At 36.5% G+C, this 27,544-nt stretch overlaps 1 protein-coding gene and 1 long non-coding RNA gene across 2 annotated transcripts in view; one reads left to right on the forward strand and one right to left on the reverse strand.

Moving 5' to 3' along the window:
* Positions 1-27,544, forward strand: part of LOC119628503 (uncharacterized) — a 93,899-nt gene that overhangs the window by 8,146 nt on the left and 58,209 nt on the right. The window contains exon 2 of the long non-coding RNA XR_005244670.2: positions 4,757-4,818. This is a non-coding gene — a long non-coding RNA (uncharacterized LOC119628503). The remainder of the gene's footprint in view (positions 1-4,756; positions 4,819-27,544) is intronic.
* The window catches only part of LOC101745591 (DNA-binding protein D-ETS-3), a 93,137-nt gene that overhangs the window by 5,569 nt on the left and 60,024 nt on the right, over positions 1-27,544 (reverse strand). Inside the window, exon 6 of the mRNA XM_038010872.2 lies at positions 6,437-6,484. Coding sequence (XP_037866800.1) covers positions 6,437-6,484 — 48 coding nt within the window. The remainder of the gene's footprint in view (positions 1-6,436; positions 6,485-27,544) is intronic.

The following is a 27,544-nucleotide window of genomic DNA, read 5'->3' on the forward strand; positions in this document are numbered from 1 at the left end:
CATACTTCAAACTTCAAAACATGTTTTGTTAACGCCACTCGTAGGTCCAAATAAATCGTAAAAAATCACTAAATAATGTTTAAAAAAAAAACAAACACAATTTAAATAAATACATATATGCGTTACAAATTACGAATGAATCGATTACCGAGAATGCATTTAATATTGCAGGACAATAAATTAAATCGAAATACTTTGGAAATTGTTTTGCGTACCATACTTAGTCCGAAGGCAAGATCACACGAGCGCATCCCATGATTTATCCGAATGCCGGACGATCATGTCACAACACTCGCAACTTGCGCGTTCCGCATCTCGGCTCATTCGGTCCATTGTGTACAGCACGGCTCATCGATTTAACGACGTGCAATTAATACTTTGATCGCGAAAATATTGTGAACCAAGCTTTACGGATGCGTTATTGTATTTTATTGAGACTCTTATAGACCAGACTTAATTTTTTGATATTAAGGCAGAACATGTTCTCGCAGCTTGGTGTAAATTAAATGATTTTGGCTTAGTAAATAATAGCTAAGTTTATATTAACTTAAATCTATATATGTATATAAAAATGAATTGCTGTTCGCTGAAACACGAAAACGGCAGGACCGATTTGGCTAATTTTGGTCTTGAATTATTCGTGGAAGTCCAGAGAAGGTTTAAAAGGTAGCTAAATATGAAAATGTTTGGAGTTAAATAAAAATAACAATTTTGTTTTTCCTTTGATGTCCCCCCCCGTCGGACGGATTCCTTTTCTTTGTTTTAAGTTTATTTTATACAAAACTTTAGACCTTTTATTGTTACCTATACATTTTATTATGGTGGGTACCACCAACCTGCCTATTTCTGCCGTGAAGCTGTAATACGTTTCGGTTTGAAGGGTGGGGCAGCCGTTGTAACTATACTTGAGAGCTTAGAACTTATATATCAAGGTGGGTGGCGCATTTACGTTGTGGATGTGTATGGACTCCAGTAACCACTTAACACCAGGTGGGCTGTGAGCTCGTCCACCCATCTAAGCAATAAAAAAAAAGCTCAAAAGATTGGCACGCAATCTTTTAATAGTTCATGAAGGATTCAGAGTTTCGCATTAATGCAAAGATCTAAACTTTAACTTTGTTCCGTAAACAAGGAAACTACGTTAGATAGACGCTTTATTGCAGATACGTCCGGCTTTGAATGTTTAACTAATATAGTTGTACTGAAACACGAATTTATGTTCGGCGGGGAAGTGATATTAGCTTGCCTTGTGTTATGGAAAGCTGATTTTAATAATTTAATTCAATGCGGAATTCGAGAGCTTAGACGTTAGATTTGTTGAAACGGAATATTACGAGGAAGTAGACGACACTAAAATGCGTTATCGGATGGAGATTTAGTAGTCGTCGTGGCCTAAAGGATAAGACGTCCGGTGCATTCGTATCGAGCGATGCACCAGTGTTCGAATCCCACAGGTGGGTACCAATTTTTCTAATGAAATATGTACTTCACAATAAAAGTTCACGATTGACTTCCACGGTGAAGGAATAACATCTTGTAATAAAAATCAAACCCGCAAAATTATTATTTGCGTAATTACTGGTGGTAGGACTTCTTGTGAGTCCGCGCGGGTAGGTTCCACCACCCTGCCTATTTCTACCGTGAAGCAGTAATGCGTTTTGGTTTGAAGGGTGGGGCAGCCGACGTAACTATACTGAGACCTTAGAACTTATATCTCAAGGTGGGTGGCACATTTACGTCGTAGATGTCTATGGGCTCCAGTAACCACTTAACACCAGGTGGGCTGTGAGCTCGTCCATCCATCAAAGCAATAAAAAAAAAAGATCCAAACCGATGTATGTACGCACTGTTTTTTTGTTTTATCTTTATCTTTGTAAGTATTTTCCATTAACTCCCATTAACTCCCAATAACTAGTACGTTTCGTCCGGCCTTTCATACAAAAATGTTAGTCATAATGACAGTGTATGTATTATTATATTATCACAAGTGCTAAAATTGTCTTTAGGTATCCGTCTATTTAAAACAAGTATTAAGGAACTATACAATACTTTTACAATACAATACTTTTGTCCGCGTGACGTCATTTGGGGTTAAAATGTACGACAAGCTTAACCGTAGATCACACAAATACACAACCCGTTAGATTAGACCCGCGTCACGCATTTTGACGTGTATAGCTTATTGTGAATAGTACATATTTCGAATATAATGCTGGGTAATAAATAAAATAAAATGAAAATAGTATTTCACAAAAAATTATCACTGTCCGATAATGCATTTTAATTTAATTAACTTAGCTTTTTCATTGCCTTGTTATTTATCTTCAGATGCCTATTTCTATAGTTTGGTATGAATGAAAGACACGGGAGGATGATACGTAAACGATCGCTGCCGTTTTATTTTTTTCCTGGTCCTCTATCAAGTAATATTTATTAATAGCTACGGTGTTTTGATTACTAATTCAATTAAAATACTCGACATTTTTGAAATTTTAAAAATTATTCAATCGATTTCGTTTGATTTTCCATATGACTTTAAATTCATTCTTTAGAAAACGCTAAATGATTCTGCCGAGAAAACAACTTTGTAACTATTTTTTTTAAGTATTTTTATTAAGCTAAGCTAAAACTATTCTCCCTTCTAATGCGTTCGAGGTGAGGGCACACCTCAATCATGATTACAGTGCAATATAAAAGTCCAGTAAGTCAAAACCGTGTGAACGGCTCTGTGTAATTAGGGGCCAGGTCTGCCACGTGCCAATAATTGTTTCCACTAAGATTTATTGGCATGAAATTACATGCCGTGATTCGAAAGGTGTACAAAGGAAATTATGCGTAATCATTATAGTCTGGGTTTTGGTTTAGTCATTTTTATTTTTATCATATTTTATTATGTGTATTTTTAATAACTAGACGTCCCGCAGTAGTCGAAATTCGACTATAATTAATTGGAATCGTAAGCTTGTACACTATTATGACTGTATTTTATACTTCTATAATTACAAATTTCGCCAAGACTACAATATAAAAAATATTAACAAAAACAAAAAATATTTAATCTATTCTCAATTTGACAACAGATGTCAATAACAAAAGTTTGACAATAAATAGTATGCATGCGTGTGTGCGTCAAATACATGGTATGTAGTGTGTGTAATGTTTTCTTTATAAATTTAATGTATATTTTATGCATTATTTTAAAACAATATTAGCATTGTGCACTTCTTCTCTATATTCTCTATAAGTGTGGAAAATTTCATACTCCTCCGTCCACGCAATTTTCGTAAAAAGGGATACAAAATTTTTGCTTCACGTATTAATAAATAGATTTTAATGATTTAAATAGCTCAGCTTCCACCGATTGATTAATGAAACATAGCTCTGTTCCAACTGCATACAAATTTGAGTTAACTTTTACGCTATCGAGAACGTTAAAAACCCTCACACGAGTCACGTTTTCTTGTGACTTGTTGGCTACTCACGCGCCACCTATTGTACGTTGATGGTACTATCACTGAAACCTACACTGAAACGCAAAGAACCACAATCACAACCGAATGAATATGTCCGGTATTTGTAAATAACAGACATGCAAACAATGTTTTTTTTATTTTAAAATTATCTTTTGCATTCAGAAAGAATCTCGTGGGATAATTGTTCTTGAAACACTTCTATTAGCTTTCTTTGTATGTATGTTTGTTTGTTTAGTTGTAATTGAATCTATAATGTCATTTGCACCGGCTTCAAGAGGTCCTATTCATTTGATAATTTGCGGACGCATCAAGGACCGATGGCAAAACAATAATATTATATGTAGGTATATGTTCGCTCTAATATCCTGACCTCTGTCAGAAGAATAAAAGAATAAATAAAAATCAACTAGATTGCTAGTTCGGTTTGCTTATTAGGCGTGTTTGTTCTTAAACTACATATATTTTATCGTACGTTTGTTACTGACACCCATAGTTCAAGAGATTATATGAGTTTGAGGATGTTGAATGTTTATCTATTACTGTTGACTATTAAAATGGTGATAATTGTGACAAATGTATGCTTGCTATGTTGTACCATCGATTGTATTCTCATCTGGAACATTTCGATTTAGATCTGAAATTATGTTATTGAAACAAAAAAAATCATTTAACGACATCAACAATTTGAAAACATGTTTTTCAGCCGTGAAAACATAAACAATAAAAATCAACGAACAAATTGTGTGTAAATTATGTATTAAATTAGTTATTATATAACTCAAAGATTATTTTCGTCTAAATGACAAGTATCTTGTTGTCATATTAGAGATGCGACGAAGGGTTCGTCGAGTAAATCAACCCATAGACACAGTCCACGGAGTTTCTCGCCGGATCTTCTCAGTGTGTCGCGTTTCCGATCCGATGGTATATTCTGCGAAGCACTGCTCTTGCTAAGGCCAGAGCTAACAACGTCATCAGGATAGAGCCCCGTGAGCTCACCTACTCGTTCGGTGAATCTAGTAGGACCCCTCGAGGTCATTAGAATAAATAGGCAAAAAAATAGATGTTGCTAATAAAGTCACGTGCAAGGTCGTGACGCAATTTACGTTTAACGTATTCTGTATGACGTCATACCGCGCCACACGACCACGTCACGATATTGTATATAGAGGGTGTTATTTTATTATCTGCTTGAACAATACTTTATGTTATTGATTAGCAGTCCTTAAAAAATATATATTATATTCATTGTTTTCGTTTTTTATATCGATTTTTTTTTTCAGTACACTGTACCTGTTTCCCTGATCTTCTAACCAGCGCCGGGCGTCAGGAAATACTCCAAAAGGTAATGTATCGTTACGACCTGTTTGTGTTTGTGTTAGAATAGTTAGAAAAAAATGTGCTTTTATACGATTTCAGTTTGTAAGTAGTATATTATTTCTTTGCGAACAAAAGCATATATTTTTTTTTAAATACATAATATACCGAAAAATTTTATGTAGCCTATTTTAACTGAGTCAAGTTAATTAATAATCGGACGAAGCGCTTGTAAGTGTCCGTATAGTACATACATTCAGAGATTTCAGAAAATCTAATCCAATCTAATCCGTAGTCGGCTAAAAAGAACGCGTTTCTCACGGTATCAAAACTGTTTGTTATAGCAGTCTATACAGTATTATCTGTTTAATCGACCCTCTGAGTCAAAATGTTAATAGGCAGGGTAATGTCGAGTGCAGTCACGATACGGATATATCACGATAAACCGCCCACTGATTCACGTATACAGATAAGCAATCAAGTGTTCAAAGTTTGAGTGATTTAAATTAATCTTTAAATAACACTTTCTCCGTGATATCGTTTATTTGAAAAAGTTCGGTGGTAAGGCTTAAAGTCTAACCGCTTTATTCATAAAGCTGTTGAAGGTAAACGAGGAACTTTTATCCCTTCTAATAGTACTTGAAGTAAGCTTTTAATGCCAACACCTAAACACAAAGTATCTTTACGTATTGGTATTTATCACAGATAAAATATACGATGAATGAACCGGTTTTTAAGTAGGTATATTAATTAAATAATAACTTGAGTTGTTGATACCTCCCGTATTCATATCTATTGTTCATCTAATAATCTAACGATGATTCGACAAAATCACCGGTACTTCAAGATTTAAATCAATTTTAAAATAATATCCAGCGACAAGACATCATCTGGCTCCAAATTAAAATTCCCTGTACTATAAGAGGCGTCTTTTCTATATAATACGCCTCTTAGAAATGATTTAAGACACTCGATCAAAGAATAAACTGAATTGACATCAAAATAATATAATTATCAACAAATACAATATCAGTAATTGGTATTGTTTATGGGCAATCTCCGGGATCATAGATTTTATTTCAGAGTATTTAGTATCTGACTTGTGATAATGGGATTTCTGTAATAAAACTACAACGCACAAATCTGTTAAGAGTTTAAACATCAAAAGCTCAAAATATATTATTTTTGAAATATTCTTTTCAAGAGGTTTGCCATAGGATATAATAATATGTATAATTGTAATTAATGAATTAGATACTAAAACACACATGAAAAACATAAATATGTAATTGGGAACAAATCAACCACGAGTATCTGAATCAAATGAAGACACAATACGTTATTGGCATCACATAAAACAACTACTCGCATGAAACACATAAATGATTGGGAACAAATCGACCACGGTTATCTGAATCAGATTAGGAAATATGTTATTGGCACCACAGAATATACCTACATATCTATTTATCTTTCTTTTGGCCCACATACGTACATAAAATACAATACATGCCTGTTTAACTTTAAATATAAATATGTAATACTCAAACGAAAAGCAAACAAATATGTTCGTCACACGAACTCTTGCCCCGTCGTGGGAATCACACCCACAATCAGTCTCAAAGTATGAACATTAGTACACTGACCTGAATTAGCTAGCCGGCTGCTCGTAGGTCCAAACATCTGATATGGATCTAAAACAAAAAAAGAACAAGTTGATATTGTTTACTGGTGTTAGGGCGCCTTGGGAGCCGACTCTGGTTATCGTCGAACCCAGACGTAGGTACTATACTATTTCTGCCGCGAAGTAGTAAAACGTTCCGATTTCAAAAGTGAATCGAAGAGTAATCGGTAACCACTAAAAATCATTAAAACACTAAGTATATTTTTTTTAAATGTTAATTGTGATTTGGTGTGCAATAAAGTATATTCTCTATCTCGCTCTCTCTCTCTCTTTCTCTCTCTATGTTAACTTTGCGATGAAAAAAACAACAATCTTCTTGTAATAATTTGAGTAAAGATTTTGACATTGCACGGTAACTTGGTTTCTCTCGACACACACATTTTTCTATCGTGTGAGAACCAATCACACGTTTATGTGTTGAATATGTAGCACCTCTGAAACAGTAATAGAATCATTACGGATGACCACATAATAAATGGAGCTACAGTTTAGTTTAGAACAATATATAAGTTGTTCTTTTTCTAAGCAGTGAAACCCTGTCGGGTATTTTATTATATTTGTCGTTAGTAACAAGCTGGCCCACTGAGTTTCTCGCCGGATTTTCTGAGTGAGTCGCGTTTCCGATCCGGTGGTAGATTCTGCGAAGCATTGCTCTTGTTAGGGCCAGTGCTAGCAACACTCCCGGTTTGAGCCCCGTGTGCTCACCTAATCGTCAAGGAGAAGCTGAAATAGCCTCTCAAGGCTATTAGCATAGGTAGAAAAAAAAGTGCTGTTACAGGCAACGGTGGGGTGTTACAAGTATATGAATTAGCATTAATTTAAACTGAATAATGGAAGTACATGCTTGAAATATCTCTACAATCTATCCCATATACATATCACGAGTTAATAAAATTAATTGTCAGACGAAATTTTAAAATTAGTTCATCAAACATTATGCAGGTTTCTGAGATTGAAATATAATTGACCTCTCGCGACGTCGGATACGGTGAAAGATAACCGTTACCATGGCAACGTTGCCGACAACAGTGTAAACCGAAAAACCCGAGATACGTTGCATAGATTGCATAGCAATTGACTTTAATAAGCCGGTAGTCGGGTGCAAGTAAATTAACATAGATATGGCCTGTCGCGTGGCCTTCACTCCTGGATGCCCCGAATGCTTCGGCTGGCAGGTTCCCATTTGCATGTCGTTGATACGAGATAGTGCAGAAGTGAATGACGAGGCTGTTGTTAAGTCGTCTATAACATGGTAAGATAATAATGTGAGCTATAATTTCTTCATGCTTGTCAGTACTTTCATTTGTGAACATAGCTTAATTTATCTTACGATTAGTTTTACTGTCAAAGCTGTGCTCTTCCAGAACGGTCTGTCGTGTAAGATTATATCGCATTCACTTGAGGTATTTAGGCGACATGCGAAAAACCTTATTATATCTCGTAATGCGAATTAATGTACATCCTAAAACCTATTACGGATATTGTTCTATAAAATAAACGTATATGTAGTAATTTTCGGTTTTTTTTTGGATAGATGGGTGGACGAGTTCACTACTGCATCATTGCGCCATTTCGAGAAGGTGGCACATGAGAACCCTCTTGTCGTGGCCGCTGGAAACTACATACCCGATCCTGTAGACCGCATGGTAAACAGTCGCCGTCGCCCAAAGCACGTCATTACGGATCCTCCCGATCCGTTAACGGTGCTTTTAGGCACCACAAGCACCGGTCACCGTCCTCGTCGAACCCGTCGCTTGCGACGAAGGGCTCGACGAGCGAATTAACCCATAGACACAGCCCACTGAGTTTTTCGCCGGATCTTCTCAGTGGGTCGCGTTTCCGATCCGGTGGTAGATTCTGCGAAGCACTACTCTTGCTAGGGTCAGTGTTAGCAACGCTCCGGTTTGAGCCCCGTGAGCTCACCTACACACGTTAGGGTGAAGCTGAAATAGCTTCTCAAGGCTATCAGCAAAGGTAGAAAAAAAAAAAACGGTCCTCCTGGTGTTAAGCGGTTACCGGAGCCCATAGACATCTACAACGTAAATGCCGCCACCTACCTTGTTATATAAGTTCTAAGGTCTTAGTATAGTTACAACGGCTGCCCCACCCTTCAAACCGAAACGCATTACTGCTTCATGGCAGAAATAGGTGGGGAGGTGGTAGTAACGGCAAGAATTGGCGTAGGTACATTTACGTTATTTTACCTAGTTGTCGGATGGCGGATAGCGGGCCGGACGGTGCGGTATCCTAGAATGTGCGATAACAAATATATACAACTATACTCGCGCTATTTTGGTCCACTCGCACAATCTGTCAGTCTTCGAACTGTATCAGAATCTATATATAAATACGTGAAGCATAAACTTTGTACCCCTTTTTACGAAAATTGCGCGGACGGAGATTTCCCACATTTATAGAGATTATAGAGGAGAGCAGAATATTAATATTTTTTTAAATTATGCATAGAATATACATTAAATCAATAAAAAAACATTACACACACTACCGTGTATTTGACACACACGCGCATGCATACTATTTGTTTATTGTCAAACTTTTCTTATTGCTTATAGTCATGTGGTCAAATTGAGAATAGATTCTCATATTTGTCTATAGTATAGTCTTGCCGAAATCTGTGATTATAGAAGTATAATAGTCTCTGACAATAGAATGTTGTTAGTGTTTAATTATAGTCGAATTTCGACTGCCGCGGGACCACTAGTAAAAATAAATCAATAGAATTCGAAAATATCCGTAACGGACGATCCTAAAATAAAAAAATAAAAAATAAAACGCAACAATAAAAGTACTCATAAAAATGGTCCCTCTTGAAAACTTTCCATAGTTGTTATGCAAATTACACTCGTAATTCTTGAACTACATTCATATTGAAACAAAGGGCCGACCCTAACGGCATTCGTCGCCTTTGTTAATGTTTTAATATGATAAAGTTATAACTGTTAACTACACTGTGCTCGAATATGGGGAGGTCGTTATTAATAACAGCTAAAGCACACTTAATTGGCCGCGCTCGAGAGTTCTTGGCTGAGAGACTAATTGCGGGCTCATAGAATAAAAATAAGATGTAGAAACAGTGAGAGCCAAGAGTGATTATTGTTTTCTTCTTCTTCTTCTTAGACGCATACTTCATTGCTGAAGGTCGAATATAATTTCAGCCAAATGGCCGCCGTGACTTCGTTGTAGATGGTGTATCCTGGTGGACCAATTCTGTATGACATCTTCGCATAAATGGGGCTCAATTTCACGAAGAGCGAGTTATGTTGGCCTTGAGGGCTGCAATAGACTGTGGTTTGTCTGCCTAGACTAGAGATTTCACGTAGCCCCACAGAAAGTAGTCGAGCGGTGTTAAGTCACACGATCTTGGTGGCCAGTTGGTGTCGCCACCACGCGAAATGACGAAGCCTTTGAATTTCTCATTCAGGAAATTTAATGTTTCCCGTCGTGTATGGCGCCATCCTGTTAGAACCACATGTTTGTGAGACACATATCATCTATCCTGGGCCACAAAAAAAATTGTCATCGACCGATATCGGTCGCTATTGACGGTGACCATATTCGAAGAAATAATGGCCAATGATACCGCCGGACAAGCGTGTAGCGTTTCATGATCTGTCGCGACTATGGAGTTAATAAGTACCTACAACGTCGCGACTTAATATGTGTTTATGTCAAATTTGACAGCTATCGCTTTACCAAGATGGCCGCTATGAGCTGTCAAAGTTCACGCGTCCCTATTGAAAAACTTTATACATACATATTTAGATATGAAATGTCCAGAAAAAGAGCAATAAAACTTGTTCATCACACGAATATTTGCTCGATGCGGGAAGTGAGCCCATGACCCCCAGCAGTTAAGAGCGGTAACTACTGCACCGCCGAGCCAATCTAAGAGAAATAACATTTTTCTATATTTTGTTTTTTATTCTTTATTGAAATTTTGGAAACGGATCTGTCTCCAAATCGTTTTTATTGAAAACAAGCTTACTAATAACTTATTGATAAATTTATAATTCGCCAAACGCTACTACCTATACAAAAAAGAAAATCAATTAACAAAGAGAGATTGAAGAGATAGCTATTTTGTTTTTCCTCAATTTATTTAGATACTTTTTTAAATTCTATATCTCAAATTATTTATCTATATTGTTTATTTCTATTCTGTATTTATAGTTATGAAATGCATATCTAATATATAAAATTCTCGTGTCACAGTTTTCGTTGCCATACTCCTCCGAAACGGCTTGACCGATTTTGATGAAATTTTTTGTGCTTATCCGGTATCTATGAGAATCGGCCAACATCTATTTTTTCATCCCCCTAAATGCTAGGGGTAGTCCACCCCTAAATTTTATTTTTTATTTTTTAGACGAAATTTTTAATTTCTATTTTTTTTATGATACAACATGTTAAAATACATACAATCCTCAATTTTCACCCTTCTACGATCAACCCTTATTTTTTAATAGCCATTTTAGTAATTTAATCATTTTTCCTCTCCGGTCGAAAACTGATCAATCGTCATTTAATTAGTTATCCCCGCCAGATGTCTACAGGTGTCACTTCTGACCCAGTAAACAGCACGGAGTAGGGATGAGAACGAAGCCGGTCTCCTTTCTTTCTCACTCCCTACACAGTTGTCGGCCATCATTATTGTTTATGCATCAAGTGTAGTAGTAACGTTGACAATTATTATTTTGCTATCTCAGTGTAACTCTCATATTAACTTTTAACCATTCCTATTTTATCAATAATAATTAAATTATCAATTTTGAGTGTATTTTGCACGATTAGTTAATCAAGTGATTTTATAACCTCAAAAGTACTCAAACCATCCAGTTTCTTTGTGTTAGCTAAAGATGGACTAACAAAAAATATTGTTCACGCTATAGCATTAAGAGATTGATATTGTTTAATTGTGTTACTGTCGTAATTGTTTAATTAATGATATATAATTTTAAGGAATAAATTATAATAACTTAAAAATAATGTTTGCCTTTTGTTATTTTTATATTCCCTCATCGTTCACAGCGCTCCATGCTTATTTCACGCATATACCACATTCTTACATACATACAATATACACATTCTAACATACAATACTTACAATAAGTAAGCAATTTTTCTCTACACTAGAAATTACTAGGAAATTATTTATATGGCAAAACAACGTTTGCCGGGTCAGCTAAATATATTGATACCACGAATACCTATTATACCCACAGATGTACCAATTCAATTTAAGCGTATTCAATTTCCGATTAGATTGGCATTTGCAATGACTATTAATAAATCCCAAGGCCAAACAATGTCTGTTTGTGGCTTAGATTTGAGCACACCATGTTTTTCACACGGACAATTATACGTTGCATGCTCTGGAGTGGGTAAACCATCAAGTTTGTTTGTATTAGCTAAAGACGGGCTAACAAAAAATATTGTTCACGCTGCAGCATTAAGAGATTAATATTATGTAATGAATTAATTATATATATAATTATCACTTTTAATAAATGAAAACAATTAATTTTTGGTGTTTTGTTATTTTTAAACAACATTCCCTCATCGTTCCAGGCCTTTTTCACTCATATTCCACATCCTTATACACTTCCAATAAGTTAGTAATTTTTTTTCTACACTAGAAATTCTCTAGAAATCTTATATATGGCAAGACAACGTTTGCCGGGTCAGCTAGTAATATATAATAATCATTAATTTAACGCAAGTTTATGATAAGTTGAAATTCGTGATTTCGTAAGCCACTCCTAAGCGAGGTTTTCCCAAAAAGCCTTGTCATTTACAAATCTTTTTAGCTGCCTCTGAAATAGCGACAAATCGGAAGTACGAGCAGGCCCATCAGAGGCCGTCAAAGCGCCATTTAGAACGATGACTCGAGCCGATGTTGCAAGTCACTTCGGATACCGACTCGGGGTGCCGACTGATTTACGACGAAAAAAATACGAAATGTCAGCCAAAACAAAACAAAATAAATAATAGTTTAAAAAAACTAACAAAATACGCTTTTATAGAAAATCCAACAAAAAAATAGAAAATAAATTTTAATAGTTTTGAACTAAAAATAGTGTAAGAAAAAATGATTTTATTGTAAAAAAAGCGTGGGGTGCATGGTATCAGTTGTTATAAATATTTTATGAACAGATATGAGTAGAAGGGTTATTTTGATAATATCCTGAACATTTAAATATATACCTATAGTAGAATTATTTTGTCCGTGCAGTTTGGGTCATAAAAAATCGGAGCGATGAAGCGAGTGTTTCGCTCTCTCTTCCACTCACGAGCCTTATGGACGGGCATAGTGATGCACATTATTGTTGTCGATAAGCGTTATCGATAGTGTATTTAGTTTTGTCATTTTGTGAGTTAGTGATAAAAATGAAAGAAAGAATCACTAATCGAACACTTACACCACATATCGCCGCAGCAAGTAAACGAGAACGGCAGAAATTAAAGCTTTGTAACTTTTCGGGATTTATTCTTATTTCAGTGAATTTTTTTAACACATTGTTGATAACAACACGTGCAAATATTATTGTGAATAAATTCTGCCGTTTTGATACAAAACAAAAGAGTAGCCATTGTGTCACTAAAGAAATTCAGAGAACGAATGCATAAAAACATTACTCTTCGACATAATGTACTATAATTTGCAGGTAAGTACAAATGACTCTTAACATAACAATGTCTCACCACCCTTGGTATACCACTCCGCCGCGTGCCGTGTACCTGCCTTCGATGACTCATTTGTTTTTATCGATAAAGGCGTTGCGCCCGCGCAACATGCTCACTGCCCTAGCTGGGCTATGTTTTATGACCCAAACTGCACGGACAAAATAATTTTACTATAGTTCCTATGGAAAATGCATCGTGCACCATAGATATATCAATGCGCCTATTGTCAGAATTACACATTTTTTAGGTAATGGATATAAAAATTTGAGTCTAGATGCAATGACCACATGAAAAAGACAAAATCTACCCACATTTTTTTGAAGATTTTTTTTGTTACCGGATTAGGTACATAAACAGCACAACAAGATCGCTACCGTACACTATGAGACGTTGCGTCAAACTCTTGATGATTAGGCATCCCATAATGACTACCCAATACCTTAAATAGGAAAGCGTGACTACTGGCAGCCGAAGTATTCAGGACACAGATACCGAATCGGGCTGGAAGACATCACGCTTTACCTCTAGTCTATATAGTATGCTATATGCTATAATTTTTGGAGATTTCTGTTGCTCGTTCTCTAGTGAACCCTTTACTCGCCATTAATAGCTACTGGTCGATTACGACGAAGAGTTCAACGAGCTAACCCACAGACACAGCCCACTGAGTTTTTCGTTGGATAAGAACCCGATGTACTATCAATATAATAGAGAGAGAGAATATACTTAATTACACAATAAACGTTTAAAAAAACAGTCAATAAGCAGATATATTTGTACAAAATAGGCGGTCTTATCGCTAAAAGCGATCTCTTCCAGACAACCGATTTATTAAAAGATAAACCGAAAAGATAAAGAAACAGCGGGTATGTTCCTTAATTATTCTTTTAAAGCGGTTTAAGTTGGAGTCCTTCTCACTGCAGTTCGCAGTGCATTCCACAATCGAACCACCTGGATGATGATAATACTTTATGCTAAAATATTTTGCATACTAAACTATAACAGAAATATAAACGAATTTATGTTCCCGCATGTTTTTTTTTTTTTTTATTTATTCCCCATTACACAAGTCGATCGTAACAAGTCAGTCTGACACGAAATTCGCGATCTGAATAAAAAAATATTCACAACAACAGTTAAATCGAGGGTAACTAACTAGCCGCTCGTAGGGGCGAGGCGCGATATAATCGACATGATTATGATTTATTATCAGATTCGGTTCAGGGGCGAACCTTGGCGAATTTAGCCGAGAGGGATTTTCATTAGAACCTTGTACGAAGGCTTGATTCTAAATTGAATCAAAGATTCTCAAATAGTTCTCGAACAAAATTCTTAAAGTGAATTTGAATGAATGAAATGTATAATTTTATTCGGTACTAATATCCACCCGTTTATTTGAAGTCTATATGTTAATACGTGAAGCAAAAACTTTGTGCCCCTTTTTAAGAAAATTGCGCGGACGGAGGATTATGAAGTTTCCTACACTTATAGAGAATATAGAGAAGGAATGCAGAATGCTAACATTTTTTAATTATGCATAAAAAATACATTAAATTAATAAAAACATGTATTTGAACCAACATATATACTATGTATGACTCTTTGTTTATTGTCAAACTTTTGTTATTGTTTAAAGTCTGTGGTCAAATTGAGAATAGCTTAATATTGTTTGTCCTTAATATTATTTGTCTATAGTGTAGTCTGGGCGAACTCTGTGATTATAGAAGTATAATAGTTTTTGACAATAGAACCATAATAATGTTCAAACTTATAATTTCAATTAATTAAAGTCGAATTTCGACTACCACAGGACTACTAGTATTATTAACATCACGACTTTGGTACCCCATTACATGCCACGAGAGGGTTGTCGATGATGTCACTTTAAATATCCCACGTCAGCTAGCCATAACCTTAATTTCTGCAGTGTTCCATCAAACTATACAATTTTATTGATACCTTTGACATTATATATTACATCTAGAGGCCCATAGAGAAAAATAAATGCATCACAAAATCTAACCAGCTTAAATTAGAATCATATTTTGTTGCTGTTTACGCTCTAAAATTTCAGTTTCGTAATGAAATACAGGTTATCAACTCAGTGTCTGAATGTCCTTGTTTTCGCGCAGTTCCAAGTGACCGAAAAAAGTCAGTTAGTGCGTTCAGGATAATGTCAGAGTAACACCCCTAAATCGCAGCAAAGAGACGCATTCTCTCTAGCTTTGAAATTTTTCATTACCACACAGCGTTAAATTGTCCAAGTTAACATATATATCTACAAGACTTAGATAGTAAAAGTCGTAGTCACCCCCGCGATACATTCACCTGAACTCCCGAAAATTAAGTTATAGCCGTTAGCGAAATAGAATTGTCGAAAGTGATTACATTTTCGATTTGCGATCGAAATTGGTGGGAGGTCGTCCCGTCATGAGTTATTGAAACATCTGATACGATTGTTTTTATTCGATTTGACGTTTTGTGTCCTTGTTATTGGACGTTTTTCGTTTTGTTCGGAATCATTACTGCGGAAGCGTTGCTTGTTGGTCCCAGAATCGTTTGTTTTTTATTCGTTGTTGTTCATTGAATATCTGTCGAACCGCAATGAAAGATTACATTAAGCAAGTCTTAAGATATTGTCGTGTTAATTTGAGATGTACATACAACAATAACCCAGCATATCTTCGTAGCCCCCTGGGTTTCTCGCCGGATCTTCTCAGTGGGTCGCGCTTCCGATCCGGTGGTAGATTCTGCGAATCACTGCTCTTGCTAGGGTCAGTGCTAGCAACACTCCGGTTAGAGCCCCGTGTGCTCACCTACACACGTTAGGGTGAAACTGAAATAGCCTCTCAAGGCTATCAGCATAGGAAAAAAAACTCTTCACAGTTTGAAATAAAACTAGTCTGTATATTAAATATCCAACTTCTGAACTGGATAAATTGTGTGCATTTTGTAAATATTTTCACAATTAACGTTTTGCTAACATGTAAGTTAGGTGTTAAAAACACTACACATTTACTAATAGATTATAAATATGCCACATGACCTTTAAGCCCGAATGCATGCTATAAAGCTTGCTGCAAAACCGTTTATCAACGTAAAACATTTTTAGAAATGTGTTTACGTAGCGCGCTAATCTTTAAATAAACAGTTACAAATAATTAAGTACTTTTTGTCAGATGATTTTCTTTTTATTGCTTAAATCTTGGCGAGCTTTAGGGCTATTAATATTATTATATATTAATTTTTTATTTCAAAATTAAATTAAATCTAAAACTTCAGTTGTCTGTGATTACTGTCGAATTTCCATCATTAACTATTTAACTAGATGATGACCGAGCTTTACTCGTTTTTTTTTTTGATAACGCCATCTTGTTGTGTCTTTAAAGCGGTTAGTTACCCTCAATTAACAAAAATAGTATTATTATTCGCCAATAGATGTCGGGAAGAGTTGATTATTGAAAACACGAATAAAACAACATTTTCTGAAAATAAATCGTAGCTAGATCGATTTATCGCCCCCGAAATCCCCTGTATACTAAATTTTATGCCAATCGTTGGAGCCGTTTCCGAGATTCAGATTATACAAGAATTGCTCGTTTAAAGGTATAAAATACATTAGTGTACTACCTAACTATAACTAGTAAATAATTTGAATAGCCAGTAGGACGGAAACTAGTATAAATTAGTGACTTCTCAAAATAAACTTTCGCTTTTTCATCATAGTACATATATTTTACCGTAGAGCCATTTACAAGAAGCCATTTGAGGAGTGTCAATGCTAAACACTATCTTAGTAAGCATAGTACCAGACCATAAATTTGAGAATATTGGCACAATAAAATTTTATATGAGGGTGGTTTGTTTGTAATGTGAATGTGTTGTGGACAGAGTTCCCGGGGACGTCGAGCAAATATTGCGATCCGAAACTACGAAATATTGGATATCCTATGAAAATACTAGCTTTCTGAACTGGTATGTATATGACAATGCTGTGATTGCTTGACTTTTACAGTAGGCAACCTTACTATGTGTTATCAGGTTTACATAATACGTAATTTAAGTAGTAAAGACGTACTCGAACAGCAACTAAAGTGTTGCTGTTTTATAAAAATGCCGTTGCCACAATACAAGGTAAAAAAAATTATCGTTGAAAAAAAAATAGTTTTCGTCATGTAGGTTGAGAATAAGAGTATGACAGAGTGATATTCTGGCCATTAACAGATTTTATTAAGGTCGCTTAATAGATACATTCATTTTTAATGGTGGTAGGAGTTCTTCTGAGTCTTCTGAGTCTGCACGGGTAGGTACTACCACCCTGCCTATTCCTTCCGTGAAGCAGTAATGTGTTTCGGTTTGAAGGGCAGGGCAGTCATTGTAACTATACTGAAACCTTAGAACTCATATCTCATGGTGTGTGGCGGAATTTACATTGTAGATGTCTATGGAGTCCAGTGACCATTTAAAACAAGGTGGGCTGTGAGCCCGTCCACCCATCTAAACAATAAAATACTTCAAAATCGGCTCAGACTCTTGAAGAAGTTAGGAAGTATCTGAGAAGGAGGACCGAAACACAACGCACACGGCACAGCATGTTTTACGAGTATACATGTTTAATTATTAAAACTAAAACAATGTTTATAGGATGAGATCTGTGTGTTGGTATCAAGCGGTATGTCAATAGATAATAACAATTTATTCTAAGGAGATACGAAAAAATGTAGCTTGCAATTATAATCAAGTCAACTTTTACCAAAAAGTCATACAATTCCTTATACATAATGCTATAATTGTTTAACTATGTCTTTGTCATTAGCAATGTCCATAAACTACGCTCAAACTAGCCAGCTAGGTCGTAAGATCGTTTGCTTGTACCACAATAACATTAAATGAGAACTACATTCGGAGGGAATCATCAAATTTCCGATAGACAATCAATACAGCTGAACATGGAGTAAGCAAACTCGGTTCTCCGCTAATGACAAATGAACTGACACAGACCACATACGAATTATTTGATTTGGGATTTAGATCGAACGAGCTCACGGCCCGCTTGTTGTAAAATGGTTGCTGGATCCCATGGACACCACGAACCAATCTTGGGATGAGGTGAGGTGAAAGTCTCAATCGCATAGCTTATTAACTGTCCCATTCTTCTACCCGGAATGCATGACGCCTGGCGGCAGAAATAGGCTATTTAATGGTACCTACCCGTATTGTCTTATAATACGCCCATTTCCGGTAAAATTTCAATAATAATACGAATTAAATGAGTATAATTAGTTTCGAGTTCTTTTAAGAAATCATTCTAATTTGCTTTCGAGTTTTAATTCTAGTGAAGGTTTTACTAAATTTTTTACATTATCACTTAGTTTCGTTACTTCTTTTGGACATAGGGACTAGAAAATAAAGGCGAGTGAGTTTACGAGTATATTATTATTTTAAGATCTACCACTCCCCAAACTATCAAGAATCGATTACGGCATCGGAAAGCTCTTCAATTGTTTGCGGCTAACTAAATCAGGTAACAGCCAACACTCAAAGCGAAACCCCTTGACGACTGATTGGCGCACACCATAACACTGTTCGCCTTTTCTGTTGTAATTACGTGCTGTTCTCAACACTAATGTCTGCCGACGGGCTTTTCCGAGAATCACGTACGAATACAATCTTTAACGAGAGGGCATAAAGCATAAATTAGCTTGGCGAGGAAACCCGAAATCATTTTTCACCGGGATGTTTTGTTACCGGAAAAAAAGCTTTATTGAGATTAAGATAAAGTAGTATTTTGTGTGTGACGTTACAAGTTTAGGGTGTTGGACTGAAGGAGTTAATGCGTGCTGTACAAAGGCCCAAATCACTGCGACGTGTAGCGTCAAAGAGCGAATTTGTATTCCAATTACGTCGCCCGAACTATGACGACGGTCCGTTCTGTTCGTTTTTTTATATAGTGTTTTATACTTTTTTTACACTTGAAGTTCAATGACACTTTGAATGGCCAATGGCTGTGGTGAACAGTATAATAGTTTATGACCTCAATAGGGTAGTTATATGACTGGGCCTAGAAATTAATAGGGATAAGACAGAAGGTAATCGGATCAAGAGCCATTGTGATAGGTCCCTCATATGGTAAATCTACGAATTGATGAAGGTTGCGAGAATCCACTGGATTCAGACAGCACAGAGCCGTCTCTATTGCAAGGCTTCCAGAAGGACTTTGTCGAGCAGTGGTGCTGATGCTAATATTTAAAATAATTTGATGCACTTCATCAGCATCAAGTAACATCAGGTATAGCTTAGAATACTTAGATGCACGGCTATCTAACTATTTGGGCATTAGTTGTACTTGCGTGCAATATATGTTCCGTGAGGAGTCTCTTAGGAAATATTTGAAATATCTCACCATTTATTCATAAGCATTGCCCCATTTGCAACGTTTCAAGAAGGCCTTTGGTGGTAGGACCTCTTGTGAGTCCGCGCGGGTAGGTACCATCACTCCGCCTATTTCTGCCGTAAAGCAGTAATGCGTTTCGGTTTGAAGGGTGGGGCAGCCGTTGTAACTATACTTGAGACCTTAGAACTTATGTCTCAAGGTGTGTGGCGCATTTACGTTACATTGGCGTAGATGTCTATGGGTTTCAGTAACCATTTAACACCAGGTCGGCTGTGAGCTCGTCCACCCATCTAAGCAATAAAAAAAGGCCTTTTAGCCACGCACTGAGTGAGCGATTTTCGACCATTGACCAAAAGCGAGGTTGTTCTGCCTTCGAACACATTTGTTGGTTTGGACGATAAATGATTTACATTAATTCAGTATCTTAAAACGCATTATCAAACGATCATTATCATTAAATACTCTTAGGGTTGGGAATGTTAATTAATTTTCAAATTTAAAAAAACTGCAATAGTCAAATTAGGAAATACGTATCTTGCTTTATGAGATTGTTTCAGCATAGCGAAAACTTCTCGAAATAATGTTCCTGAGACGAACTCTATTCAAGGCAAGTCCATAAAATAATAATAAAAGGATAATTAATCGATTTCAGTGCATTACCGACCGGCCCCTACAGGTCGTTAGTGCAATTCTATCGCCCCTTTAGCATTAGCCGTTTGATTGCGATGCGCTGGTTCCAGGGCTGTTGGTTCGATTTACTCTCAACTAATTATTTCATTTATATCTTTATCTTTAATAAAAAGCCGTTGTAACTATACTTGAGACCTCAGAACTTATATCTCAAGATGGGTGGCTCATTTACTTTGTAGATGACTATGGGCTCCAATAACCACTTAACACCAGGTGGGCTGTGAGCTCGTCCACCCATCCAAGCAATAAAAAAAAATTGTTGGATGCTTTTATCTCTGATTTCGACAATAATCAAAGTCTTATAAGCACTGTAATCTGTGATAAATAAATAATTGGAATCTCAGTTGTCCTAACTACAAAACATATGAAATTTCTATTAATTAAAAGTGATTTATTATTAATAAAATAAAATGTTAGATTTTAAATTCGATATAAAAATGTTCTGTGACTGCGACAGCCCTACGAATGGAAGTACCGAGATATTGGGGAATCACAGTTACGGATTCAATAACGCTCGCCCTGCAGATATATTTTGATGTTGCTATTTGTTAAGACATACGATTATGGGTCGGTAATTGTTTTGTAAGATCAATCGGCGAGGGAATTATTGATGGTCGTTTTTTATTTTTATTTTTTCAATCTTGATTCGGGTCCGCCGATTGCTGTAAAATTGTACTGAACTATCAGTATTCTGCTAAATCATTAGTGTGATTTCACGATTTTTGATTTTTAAGGTAATTTTTTTTTGAGTTTTTTTAATCTTTCGTCACCTTACTGTACACCTGAACTGAACGTTTTCGGTAGGATTCCTATAGTCTTCGCAGCTTAAAAAAATGCGGTTTTAATTTAATGTTTTTCATACTTTTTTTTTATTGCCTCTATATATGGTGGTTACCGTCGCCAAGGGCGGATCCAGCTTTGGTGCCAGGAGGGGGTCATGGTCAAGTCAAGAACTTATAATTTAATTTTGATAACAATAGATACAAGTAAAAAGTAGGTATTTTATTATAAGCACATTATAGGTATAAATAAATTTTAGTTTTTTAACTTAGAACTATGTTATGATATGTTGAAGTTTAGTCGTTCCGATTCCGATTGAGGTTAGGATTCAATTTGAGGTTAGGCCTAGCTAGACGTTACGTAGTCGACAAGCGCGCGCGAGTGTGGCGCGGTAAAATTCAAATTTTCGATGCGTTCGTTCCCAAACATTTGCCATCATACAAAGTTATTATATTATATTAAATTAATTAAGGAGCAATAATATACCTAGTCTTGCCATAAATACTGAGACAAAGGAAAAAAAATCTATTGCAAATAACATTTATTACTTTTACAGTTTGTTAATTTAACACATAAATATAAAACAATTTAAAGTATAAAAAGCTTATTCGAAGTGGTCTCCATTGGCTGCAATACAGTCCTTTAAACGTCGAGGCCAGTTATCAATAGAAGCACGCACTCTTTCCATGGGAAAAATTTTCACTGCTAATCGTGCGGATTGTTTTAGGGACTCCAAATTATCATGGCGTTTAGAGCAAGCCGTACTCTCTAAAACTGACCATAAATCATAATCCAGCGGATTAAGATCGGGACTAGACGACGGTCAGTCTTCAGCTCTGATGAAGTTCGAAACGTTCGTTTCCAACCAAGACTGCGTAGACCAAGCTTTATGACCTGGCGCCGAGTCTTGCTGGAAGGACCATTCTTGATTACTGAACATGGTGTTGTTAAGGGGCTTCACTGCCTTCTCAAGAATCGTATCTTGATACACTTGTGCCGATGTTTTGATTCCTTTTTCACAAAAGTATGGCTCAGTCACTCCTTCATAGCTAATACCCCACCAAACCATCACTGAAGTCGGATAGTGCCCACGTTGCACTCTGTCGACTAATTGGGAAGCTTCCTTAGAGCTTTGAGCATAAATACGGTCATTTTGTTTGTTAAAATGTTGCTCAATTGTAAAAAATTTCTCATCCGTAAACAAAATTTTTCTATGACCTCCCTTTGCTACCACTTCAGTAGTTGTTTCGATTTTACCCCCATTCTCTTTTAAATTATCAGTTAAGAAATGACCACTAGGTCTCTTAAAGGCTGCAAGTCTTAAGTCATCTTTTAAAATACGCGACATGGTTCTAGGTGCTATCTTCATCTCCCGAGATAAAATCTTTTGCTTTCGGACAGGATTTCTTAGAATTCTTTCCCTTACTGCTTTGACCACCTTTTTCGTACGAACACTACGTGGACGGCCAGATATTTTTCTGTCACAAACAGAGGAGGTCTCATTGCACCTATTAATAGCCCGGTACACAAACATTTTACTAATACCAAGCGTATGGAGAGTTTTAAAAATTGCATTTGGCTCCATACCTACTTTGCGTAATGCAATCACAGCGATTCGGTTTTCTTTATCACCCCACTCCATTTTAATATCGCAAAATATTGTACAATGTATTGGCGCCGAAATGAGAAAACTTAATGAGCAATCATATAAAAATGACAGATTCCAAATTCAAATGTAATACAAATGTATTTTGTTTATTTTAAATTGTAACAGTATTTATGGCCAGTCTTAGTATTGTGTCCTTAAATCATTATGTTCAATATGTGGTCCACCTAGGTCCTGGAAACAGCTCAGGGGGGGGTCATGACCCCCATGACCCCCCCCCTGGATCCGCCCTTGACCGTCGCACATGTAAGCAAGTCAGGAGCAGAGCCAAGCCGCTGCCTACTATTAAGTACTCTGAATTACATGGAAGTCGTTTGTCGATTACTAAGAGCAATTCTTTTTTTAAGATTAATATCCCAGCATAGTAGCATTACTCAATACGGTTTTTTTTATTGCTTAGATGGGTGGACGGGCTCATAGCCCATCTGGTGTTAAGTGGTTACTGGAGTTCATAGATGTCTAGAGTGTAATACGCCACCCACCTTGAGATATCAGTTCTAAGGTCTGAGTATAGTTACAACGGTTGCCTCACCCTTCAAACTGAAACGCATTACCGCTTCACGGCAGAAAGAGGCAGGGCGGTGGTACCTACCTGTGCGGACTCACAAGAGGTCCTACCACCAGTAAAAAATACTTGTTACCTTTTCATTTTACAGGTGGGCTGTGACCTATCTAAGTAACAAAAAAAACATATATGTCAATATAACTAAGGTATGAATCTACTCTGTCTAGGTCATAGACCTTTAAAGTAAAAGGTAGAGAAAGAAAAGACCTTTAACGTTTATCGTTATAACCTAATAATATTAAAATCTTCTGGGCCTTACCACCAGTAAAAAAACATCGATACATCGATATTAGTCATAGGGTGTTCCGAATATTGAAATAATCTAGTTACGGTATTACAGCTACTTTAGTCATCTTTTGATCTTACAAGCGTACTACAGAGTAACATATAAAATCCGTATACCATGAAAGGAAAACAAAGAATTCACACCAATACAAACGATCAAAGCAATCAGCTCCCTACAAAGGCAGACAGTAGCTACGGTAGACGTTCGCATAGAACAACATTTAGATTTAGTTTACGACTTTTACCCCTGTTTGCATGCCGGCGTTGTTTTAGCGGCCGCAGTTGTTTGGCCGGGCGCGACCCATTCGGCAAACAGTTTTTAGGCCAGAATAAACGGCTATTTTTTTGCGTGTCGCCATGCCAGTGTCACGCCAGAAAATCGGAATTTGAGATTCGCCGTGATCACAGTCAATATTGTGTCACTAGGTGTTTTTTTGTTTTTTTTTTTTTTTGTTTCAAGTTTCACGATCGTATTTGTCTTTTTGTCCATTGAATTTTACAGGCAAAAGTCGCTAAACCCTTTTTTTATTGCCTATTAGGGTTGACGAGCTCACAGCCCACCTGGGGCTTAGTGGTTACTGGAACCCATAGACATCCACAACGTAAATGCGCCACCCACCTTGAGATATAAGTTCTAAGGTCTCAAGTATAGTTACAACGGCTGCCCCACCCTTCAAATTGCCAAAATTGACTTTTTTACTTCTAATCAGCGACATTTTTGGCAAATGCTTTAAAGGTCTATTTTAAATCTATATACAGGTATAAAAATGAATTGCTGTTCGTTAGTCTCGCTAAAACTCGAGAACGGCTGGACCGATTTGGCTAATTTTGGTCTTGAATTATTTGTGGAAGTCCAGAGAAGGTTTTAAATGTAGATAAATATGAAAATGCTCGGATATAAAAAAAAAACACAATTTTGTTTTCCCTTTGATGTGTCCCCCGTCGGACGGATTCCTTTTGTTTCTGTTAAGTTTATTTCATACAATAGTTTAGGTCTTTCGTTTATCGATTGAGGCACTACGAAATCTGCCGGGTCAGCTAGTATTTAATAATTCCTAAAATTTCCGTTTTGTAATGTCGACGAGCGATACTCGTTTTCATGTAATCACAATGCAATTTATTTGTACTTTTCATTCGGTTCGCATTTACCTAACGACGTTCGTGCCCGTAATAATGGGAATGTTACGTCATAATTTTGAAATTTAGAACGCATTCCCGCTTTAGAAAGTATGTCACGTACACAAAATACACAGTAACAAGATATCGGTACGTAAATTCCCCCCCTGAGGTATTTCATCGATAAGACTTCGCATGTTCGACTACCGTTCGGTCGCGTTTTACAATTTGCCTCCTTACGAAAGGCGCCTTACGTCATTGCTTTAGGCGCCTTTTGCCCGATAAAGACACGTTTTGTTTGTGCCGCAACTGAGGCGACATAAATTCTTACATTTCCTTACATTGAAGTGTAAATGCTCAATCAGTGTTTGACAGAATGGCGAGTGTTTACGTGATATTGTTTCACGTGCTTTGTTTCGGGTGTTGGATTAGTATTTTTTTTTGTTATTCAAAGATTTTAGAACGCGTCGGCCATTTTGGCAATACCGTGCCGTGAGAATAATGTTTTAGCATTAAGTGTTGTGATTGCCAAATTGTTGTTTCAAATATACAACGAGATTAAAAAGCGTTTAAATCTTACATAATAATATAACGGTGAGGTATTGAAGGTTTATCGAAGCCAATATACAACTTTGAGACACGATTTAGTAGTTGATCCGAATCTGAAGTCTCAATTGTAATCTATTAGGGCTGTAGCTTCGCGCCTTCGATAATTTATTTCATAACAGCGTTATCAATCCTTACGAGCTCACAAAACTGCGAACATTAGTCAAAATATTAATGTAATTTTTTTAGAAGCGTGAAAGGTGTAATAACCCTGTATTCCGGTAAAGGGCTGGACAGACTTTTAGTCTTAGTTAAAATTGGTCAGTTCTTGAAGTGTCAGTAGGCAGACTACATTGCTGGGAGATCAGATGGCAGCGGAAAACGCAGTATCAGTAGTTCTCTTACAAGGTAGATCGACGTCCTGCTAAAGGTCGCAGGAACCTGCAGGGTACGGGCTATCCAAGACCGGTCTTTGTGGTGAACTGGTGGTTATACTGGTGACAGGGCCTCTTGTGAGTCCGCACAGGTAGGTACCACCGCTTTGCTTATTTCTGCCGTGAAGCAGTAATGCGTTTCGGTTTGAAGGGTGGGGCAGCCTGTGTAACTTTACTAAGACCTTGGAACTTATATCTCAAGATGAGTGGCAGCATTTACGTTGTGGATGTCTATGGGTTCCAGAGGTGCAGGTAAGCAATAAAAAAAACCTAGGAGAAGGCCTATGTCTAGCAGTGGACGTCTATGATCTGTTCTATTTCAAATAGCAGGCTCAGATTCGGTATTATTTATTATAACAAACAAATTCTTCCGTCCTAAATAATCGTAGCTTATGAATGTTGTTAAAGTGCGACGTCATTTGAACCGCAAAAGTCACACATGACCACAGAGCGTGTAGCTATAACGTTTTGAGGGCGATTGCGGGGTCGGAGGTAACACGAGCCCGTGTCGCAGGTCGCGTGACGGTCGCACGCGGCTGACACGAATGCAAACAGACCGCACCGACGTTTCTTAATGAAATCGAGATTGACAACGACGATATATCGACTCGATGTTGACATTACAGAGTAGGAACTATGTTCTTTTGTAAGAAATCAGATCGAATAGAATTTCATGTGCTTTATTAGCTTAGAACATTGGTCGGCAGCCTTGTTAACTAAAAGAACCAAGTATAGATACTCGTAACACACAATTGGAAATTTATGCAAAAGAACTTTTTTTTAAATATATTTTTATATAACCTTGCGTTTCAAAACAATTGAAGCAAGATAATAAGTTTTTTTTCTCCTGCCTATTCACTGGTAGCCTAAGAGGCTATTCCAGCTACGACGATGAATAATAGTCCGTGTCTGAACTAAAAATTACGCGAATTAATTTTTTTATTTTAATTTATTTGTTTACTTCCAATAGATAGCGAGACTCAACTGACTGCTATACGCTTTCGTTTTAGTATTGTAATAAAACATTAGCACTAAAGTTAAAATAATTTCGTCGTTAAAGTAAAACCAGAAATATTTAATAATTTCGTAACTTTGATTTAAAACCCTATTGGTTATCTCTGTGCTTGGTACAAATAAATACTAAATATTTATTTCTAAAAGGCGTTTCAACTGAATTGTATTTTTTCGACAATCAAACGAACTATAAATTTTCTCAGGAACGCTGAGGGCTCCCGGCTCTTGTTTGCAGTACACGGTCAGTTACCCAGGGCACATAAAAGCTTATTTGTGTCCCGTCCAACCGTTGTGACCAAACATATTCTTTTACATTCCAATGATTTCGAGAGAGGAACAAAGAAATACTATATCAAATAAATTTATTGTGTCCGATTCTTTAACGTTATATTCGTTAGGTATTTAAGAGTTACAGAGTTACGCTAGGTTTTCTCTTTGAAAAACTTTATTTGTTATAGCTAAATCCTGTCGCATTTTGTAATGGTTTTGTCTGGAATTAATATAACTAGTGGTCCCCCGGTAGTCGAAATTCGACTTTATTCAATTGAAATTATAAGTTTGTACACTATTATGATTCTGTTGTCAACTTCTATAATCACAAATTTCGCCAAGACTACACTATAGAAAAATATTAATAAAGACAAACAATATTTAATCTATTCTCAATTTTACCACAGACGTCAAGAACAAAAGTTTGACAATAAACAAATAGTATGCATGCGTGTGTGCGTCAAATACATGGTAGTGTGTGTAATGTTTTTTTATTGATTTAATGTATTTTTTAGGCATAATTAAAAAAAATTATTAGCATTCGGCACTCCTTCTCTATATTCTCTATAAGTGTGGGAAATTTCATACTCCTCCGTCCGCGCAAT

Source organism: Bombyx mori, chromosome 1 (genome assembly GCF_030269925.1).
Source record: "Bombyx mori chromosome 1, ASM3026992v2".
NCBI lineage: Eukaryota > Metazoa > Arthropoda > Insecta > Lepidoptera > Bombycidae > Bombyx > Bombyx mori.